Source organism: Adiantum capillus-veneris, chromosome 8, assembly GCF_014529385.1.
Source record: "Adiantum capillus-veneris isolate H3 chromosome 8, ASM1452938v2, whole genome shotgun sequence".
In the NCBI taxonomy this organism is placed as follows: Eukaryota; Viridiplantae; Streptophyta; class Polypodiopsida; order Polypodiales; family Pteridaceae; genus Adiantum; species Adiantum capillus-veneris.
The window spans coordinates 37442694-37450327 of record NC_140938.1 but is presented as its reverse complement, the minus strand read 5'-3'; the positions used below and the strand labels follow the sequence as shown (position 1 = coordinate 37450327).

The following is a 7634-nucleotide window of genomic DNA, read 5'->3' as shown; positions in this document are numbered from 1 at the left end:
TAGGTGCTGAAGAGCTCCGCTCCCTATTTCAGGAGATGCACCTATGCATAGGGGCCCTGTATATAGCAGCCAGGGCTATATAGAGGTAGTTGGGTGGAGTGATAGACCCCGCGTTCTCAGAGTCTGAGGGCGTGGCCATGGAGCCATGACCCTCACAGTGGTCTCAGAGAGGGAGCATCTGTTTTACATGTAGCAAGCATTATCCAGATTTTGAGAATCAATCGAGCCTTGGTAGGGATGGCATTTATTGAGTTCACACTAACAGACATGTAGTACACACAATTTGCAAAGTTCATGCCTAATTCATAGCTAGTTCACATCTCACAAGACCACGTTTAAAGTTAGATTCAACATGTTTGTGGCTAATTCTAGCTTCAATGTAGTCGTTCAATGCAATTGTGCACACCCATCACACAGTCGGATAGCACCTAGTTATTATAGGCAAGGCTGCACCTTATCATGATGACATCTGTGTGTAGAGTGAGAGCTTTCGACAGGAAAACTTTTAAAGTAATAGGGAACATATACCCAATGATGTAGAGAGAGAGAGAGGTGGCTAGTAAAGTAACTCTTTCATGGTTCTGTGCAATACTACGGGCAAAACGTGCTACCCTTTACAGCTTTACAATTAGAGTTCAATCAACAAAATAGGGGACAGCACTTATTCAACAGAGAATCGGAAGAGCATGATGTGCTGGTATTCATGGTGGGCGGGGACGATGATGGAGGGGAAGTTGGGATGGTGGACAGCATCGGGGAAGCCTTGTGTTTCCAAGCATAATGCATCATGCATTTTATACATCACACCCCCTTTCCCCACAATGCCATCCAGATAATTGCCTGTATAGAATTGTACGCCCACTTGGTTGGTGTATACCTCCATTGCCCTTGAGCTCTTTGGGTCCCTTACCTTCGCTGCAAGATGGACGTACGTCCCTCCCAATACCTTCATCGCCTTCCCCCGCTTCAGCTGATAATTTATGTCATACCCTACTTTGACTTCATCTATCTGGCTCCCTATCACTCTTGGCATTCTGAAGTCATATGGTGTCCCTGCAACTTTCTTTAGTTGCCCTGTTGGTATTAGGCTATCATCCACTTGTGTTATTTTGTCGCCAACTATTTGGATTGTGTTGTTCAGTATTGTGCCACTATTATGTCCTCCTAGGTTCCAATATGTGTGTTGTGCTAGGTTCAATGGAGTGCTCTTGTTGCCCACCTTCCCTGTCATGTGCACGAGCAAGTCCATGTCACTTGTCAATCTGTATGTAACTTGTACTTTCACATCTCCTGGAAAACCTGAAATGCAAATAAGGGTTACTTGCTAAGGATGAAGATAAATTTGACGTTGTTAGAACAATCCTAAGAGACCTCAACAATCTATTCGACAAGTATTGAACTCAAGATCTGATACTCTAAAGGGAACTTGGATAACCAATCTACCACAATTGGGGGATAGAGTTTCCTCTCTCTCTCTCTCTCTCTCTCTCTCTCTCTCTCACACACACACACACACACACACACACACACACACACACACACACACACACACACATTCAACAACTCCATGCAGGGTACCCTTCTTGAAAGGTATGTTTACTTGGCTAGCCTAATGAAGCCTTTGAAAATGATACTCCCAAAGGGAACCACTTGGCCAATTATAAACCATTGGATCCCCAACAGTTTTTGGATAGGAGTCTATCAAAAACAACTCTACGTTATGTTTATGGTGTTTTTTAGGAAGGATAGTTACCTTGTTCTCCATCATAACTATTGTAGGTGAATTGCACGTATTGACTAGCGTTGACTTTATCGACTATCACCTCGGTGTCCCAAAGAACCTTGTCGAACCCAATCTTTCCACCTAAACAAAATCCAAAGTACACCTTGAATAATTTTTTAATGGAATGGAAGGCCCCCATCCTTTATCATAATAATAGTAGAGAAGGGTGGAGAGTGTACCGTGAAGGGTGTTGTTGCCTTCATTCTTGGAGATGTTGTAGTGTACATTGTCCAATTCGAAGCTACCTCCTGCAATTCGATTGGCCACACGCCCCACAATGGCGCCAAAGTAAGGGTTGCCACTCGCATTCTGCAAGCACAATACCAATGCACATGATTCATTGTTTGATATATTACATTAAAATTCCCACCTTGTGGTTTATCACATCACGAGTTTTTCCTTGAGAAGAAAGATATGGTTGGGCCTGCAGTGCTTGAAAAAACCAACATGTGGAAAATTCCAGAGGTGAATTGACTATGTTTGAAGGTTTTTACAGTGACTTTCTTCAAAATTGTGTTGGTTTTTTAAACCTTTTAATTTAAAACTTCGAAGTAAACTTGACAATTTATAGGACACATACCTAGGTTTTATCGAGCATTGGGTTGGGGCATGCAGTTGTCCCTTGATAGTGATCCCTTGGCCCTAACCACACCTTGCTAGGTAACAAAGAGAGGGACCACATACCTAGCAGGGTGTGGTTGGCGCCAAGGGATTGTTAGCATGGGGTGGGGTAGACAATCACATGGCTCCCCCCCCCCCCCCCCCCCCCAACACACACACACACACACACACACACGAGAAACAATGGGAAAGGAGGTTTATCCAGGTGGGAACAATTCGTGGGCTGTGTGTGTGAGAGAGAGAGAGAGAGAGAGAGAGAGAGAGAGAGAGAGAGAGAGAACGCACCTGGTAGGCTTTGAAGTTGTCGAAGCCAAGCACCACATCGGAAGTGTGGGCGTGAGCATCAGGAAGGTGGAGCTGGATGATGCGGGCGCCCCAGTTGATGACCTCCACGAGCACAGGTCCCCGCCTCAGCGTGGCCACCACCACTCGCCCCTCCTTCACCCTCCCAAACTCTCTCACCTGCACCTCACTTACACGCGCAGCCCCTCCTTCAGCAACCACCACCATCGCCGCCACCACCACCAACCACCATTGCAGGCGCTCCATCTCTCTCTCTCTCTCTCTCTCTCTGAGTCACAAACACAAAAGCACGTTTGAATTTGAACTCTCTCTCTGTCAAGGAGAGTTGCTTTTTCTTCTTCTAGGAAAACACGCAGTCAAACGTCCAAGTTAAAGTAGCCAATCGAAAGCATCCAGCGTGGGCTTAACTTAGTTAAAAAAAACAGATCTACTTCGAAAAGCCCAAAAGCTTAAACCTCACGAGTCACGAGTCACCAATCAATTTAGAGCCAAAACAATATGCGTTGGAAATATTTCTCACGGCTCTTCCAGCTACTGAAGGGAAATCTACTACTGGCGTCTTCGTCAAGCCCTGCCAGTGCCTCACTGCTTCTGTCCTCCTTCTATGCTCGCCTATACACCTCCTATTTTTGCTGGCCTACTCTTCTGCCTACACACAAGCTGAGCAGATGACGCAGTGGCAAACGATGCGTGGCTGCATAAGAGGCGAATGGGAGGGAGGGTGTGAGGGAAGAGTGAATATCGAGAGAGAGAGAGAGAGAGAGAGAGAGAGAGAGAGTCTTCCCACCCCTCACCTCCATGCATGATAGTAGCCCTCGGCCAGCAATGTCGCAACGGCAGCCCCTGTCCTCGCCTCATCCCCAATTACCCTTGCCTCTCTGCATAACAGCAGTGCATGACCACCAGACAGCAACACCTGTAACCCGAATTAATGCACTCAAGGGCTCCATGCAGACTCCACTTTGGTGCCATGCAAACTTACCAAAAAGCCTTCGCATAGTCAATATTCTATCTTTTGAAAATATTTTCTTTTTTCAAATCGTTGATACATATGTAGATTCGTGGTTTTATTACGTGGAATTTTTGTCGATCCCGATTGAGGCCTCGACTAACCCGTGCGTAGGCACCAGTCAAACACTCCCCAAAACTCCTAAAGAGAATCGAACTCAGATCATGAACGCATACACGATTTTGAACAAGTTGGAGTAACCACCTCACCCAAGGGATTTTGGTGCCCACAAACTTTTGCATGTATATATATAAAAAAAGAAACACTTCTGCATCAACTTCTACACGCAGCACTTAACCCCAACCCTCCCTTTCCTCAACTGCTCTCTGCCTCGCTGACACCTCTACCTTCGATCGCATCAAGTGTTGTTTTTTTTTGAATTTTTTCCCAGCACCTTCGTCGGCATCTATTGAAAATTCGCCTCTATTCAGATCTTTAAAAATCGTGAGGACATAATTAAAGGAGAAAAAACGAGGCAAAAATGAAAAAAAAAGACACCAATAAAAAAAAGCAAGCCTATTGATAGAAAAGAAGAGGTGGGCCACAAGACAATACTACAGAGCACATGGGAAGCTACCTAGGGACACTGGCAAGCCAATAACCACTCGCCACGGGGCTATTGACCAACCTCACCCCTCCCTAGCCATTCAACAATGCATGGAGAGCACAATGCCCAAGGCCAACCTCAAGACACAATCTCCAACAATAGCGCTACCAAAACCCCTGTCAGCCAATCAATCAACACCGACCCAACATACACAGGTCAATGACACACCCCTTATTTTTAACAAGGGTCTCACAATTATCTTTTCAAATGAGAGGAAAAGAATGCCCAAAACTCGTTTATCGAAAGACAATCCGTGTTCGCGGCACACAAGGCAAGACAAGGATGCAAGGCGACAATTAAGTCAGGTGGTACTGCGAATGCAGGTCGCCCTTTGATCTCAAGCCTTGAACTTGCGGTTTGTCTTCCCCCTTCTAAGTAATATTGCTGCTCTCTTTCTCTCTCTCTCTCTCTCTCTTGCAGTTGATTGTCTCTATTGCCACAAAAGGTAGAAAAGTGTTTAGCCTACTGATGAAGGAAAAGAGAGAAGAGGGGCCAATATGGATCTGGGTATGATCTCTTCTATGGTGACAACTGAAAGTAGAGCTCCATAAGGCTAGATTCTTGATGCCTTGTCCTTCAAAGATGAACATATATGTCTCATGATTTGACTCCTTGGCAAGTTGATAAAAAAGCAACACTGCCATGATCTCATGCATTCATATCCTTTTTGACATGTTGTACAATGGGGGGCTATCATCGGCAAGGCAGGGGGACCGGTAATCGTGTGCAGCCTGGCATTGCAGCAAGCAGAGAGAGCCACCATGAGGGCCACTACTGACTTGCGAAAGAGAAAGCGACCTTGACAGTTGGAATCACTGAGCAAGGTGCACAAAACACCCACTAGGGGCTGCTAAAGCGCAAATGTAGAGGCAAAGGCTACTGCTAGGAAAGAAACCACGAGGCACATTGTGTTGCACCCACTAGCCTCCGAGGGGGTTGTAAGACCAAATAACCAAACGCTCATTATTATTGGGATTTTAAAGGCAAAAAAAGCAAGCCTATTAATAATACAGAATATATGCAAAACTTGTACATTGCCCACACATCACTCCGTCATCAATTAGGAGACTGCACTCCCCAGACACAACAGTTACCCTCTCTCTCTCTCTCTCTCACACACACACACACACACACACACACACACACACACACACACACACACACACACACACACACACACACACACACACACACACACACACATATTTGTACACCACTAATGTGTTTGCTATGGTCGGGTACCCTGCATGCGCGTTAAATTGGTAGCAAGGGCTCAAGCCGGGAGGTTGCTGTGTTACAATGTAAATAATGAGGAGGTCACAATTGTCGCTCAGCCTAGCCTACATCTCAGATGCACAATTAATCCTTTATATGCACAATCTAGAAAGGATTGCTATGTATAATGGAAATTAGCCAGGGGCTAGGGCGGCTAGGGATTGCAAGCATTTTGACACAATACGAAAAATGCTGTCTTTTAGCGTATGACAGAGTTTCACCATATCATTTGTCTATGATGACTGATTCAAGGAAAAAACACATGTTACACAACATCTAGCTTAAGCAAGTACTGAACAAAAGGAAATGTTTGCTCATTAGGAAATTTCGGAGGTCATTTGGAGAGCCTTCTAAGAAAAAAAGAATCTTGACTTTCTCTCTTTGGAAAATAGGTGTGGTAAAAACAATTGTAAACTTGGAATAACCATTCAAAAAGTGCACTTACAAGTAGATTCTTTCCACAACGTCATAACGGCCGTGATGATTGAAGAATAAATCGTTTTCAGTTGCATTTAATGAACGTCGTAGAATTGGAAGGAGTTTCCTGTACGTGGAATGTATGACTAAAGAAAAAAGACGTATCCTTCCAAACCTGCTCTCTCCTTACTCTCTCACTGTTTGTGCCCTGACCTCAAAGAAATCCTCCCTTTCTTGCATTATTGCATACATGGATTCTTCTTCCACCTCCACAAATGTCCTCCTTAAAAGACCCTTCCATATATACACATTGACTTGGATCCCCAATATACGCCACTGTGTAAGCGAGGCGACACCGATCATGATAGAGAGACTCAGAGCAGAGGGAGCAAAACACTTAGATATTTGGACAAAAGGCTCACTCTATCCATTGAATCCCATGACCAATGCTTTCCCTGCATTTTCAAATCCCACTAACTTATTGACCTTTGCAGGTAATGGAGAGAATGGATTGCTTGGCTATTGTAAAGCTCTAAACAGCAAATCCGGAACTTATAAAGACATGGTGAAGCACCAAGCAGATGAGATTCAGAGACTTTCTAACTTGCATTATGAGGACCAAAAGACTGTGCACACAGGAACCACAGGTCTTGCGAACAAAGGTATGGACATTACAAAACAAAGAGACAATGTTAAGCACTTGTGTGCAAAAGAAGAAACTACGGAATCTTGAAACATTAAAGGTAGGCTCTGGTGGCTTTAAGAAAATAATCCAAGCATTGAGGTGAGCATTGTAAACTGTATAATTAATTCAAACTAATCTAAGTTTTTGCTTATGTTAGTTATGTTTTCTTTATAGAAAACATAGACCCGAAGGCCAATGTAGAAAAGCAGTTAAAGCCATTGATAACTAGTGGTCTTGCAAAGGATATAATGCATGACAAAAAGTTTAAGGTTTTGCAACGAGATATCGTTGACAGATTCATTTCAAAGAATGCAGTGCATGCAAAGCAATTACAGGGTACATTGGACTCCCTTGGCGTTAGTAAAAGAGGTTACTTAGCTATTCAACGGTCTATCTCTTCCATGTTTATGAAGAAGGGAATAAAGTCTAAGCTTTTACCAACAACTGCAAGTGTTTGGAAGCAAAGACTCCAGCTCAATAAGGAACAGACCGACTTTATTGTATGTCCATTTCATATTCAAGGTATTTATAGCTCACAGGGAACTACTGTCACTTATGATGAGTACAACAATATCTTCATGGACCTGACTTTGTTGCAAACTAGAATGGTAGAGTTCTACAATATCACATTCGAAGAGACAGGTGGCGTTCTATATTTTGTTTTGAAGCTAGATGAGTGTGAGATTCTTAAAGAGAAGAAGCTAGAGCGAGATATAATCACATTAATGAATAGGGCTCTTTCCAAATGTCCCACTGATGACCCTTCATACTTCAATGTTCAATTAGAAACAAACATATGGTGGCTTGATGCATTTCAAGTAATCCAATTATTTTCAATTTTGCAGCTCTAGCAAGCCCTATCTTGTATCTAAATTATAGATTTATTTTTCGTATCTCATAAGGATTAATCTTGCAGGTAAAGAAAGAAGACCAT

The 7634-nt window shown here is 43.6% G+C and overlaps 1 protein-coding gene across 1 annotated transcript; it reads right to left on the bottom strand.

The window, feature by feature from the left end:
• Window positions 1-553: 553 nt before the first annotated feature.
• On the bottom strand, window positions 554-3541 carry LOC147451976 (uncharacterized). Its single transcript, XM_086517823.1, has 4 exons — window positions 2690-3541; window positions 1963-2092; window positions 1754-1864; window positions 554-1299 (listed from the first exon to the last, which is right to left on the bottom strand). Exons 1-4 carry the CDS (start codon window positions 2951-2953, stop codon window positions 662-664), a joined length of 1143 nt encoding a protein of 380 aa, XP_086373949.1. The 5' UTR covers window positions 2954-3541; the 3' UTR covers window positions 554-661.
• Window positions 3542-7634: the final 4093 nt, after the last annotated feature.

What these genes read in the sequence shown, in the direction of transcription:
- LOC147451976 (XM_086517823.1), bottom strand. Translation starts at nt 2,953, where the DNA reads ATGGAGCGCCTGCAATGGTGGTTGGTGGTGGTGGCGGCGATGGTGGTG. An exon ending in AGGCAACAACACCCTTCACG is followed by an intron (nt 1,865 to 1,962) that starts GTACACTCTCCA and finishes GATTTTGTTTAG; the next exon opens with GTGGAAAGATTGGGTTCGAC. An exon ending in TAGTTATGATGGAGAACAAG is followed by an intron (nt 1,300 to 1,753) that starts GTAACTATCCTT and finishes TTTGCATTTCAG; the next exon opens with GTTTTCCAGGAGATGTGAAA.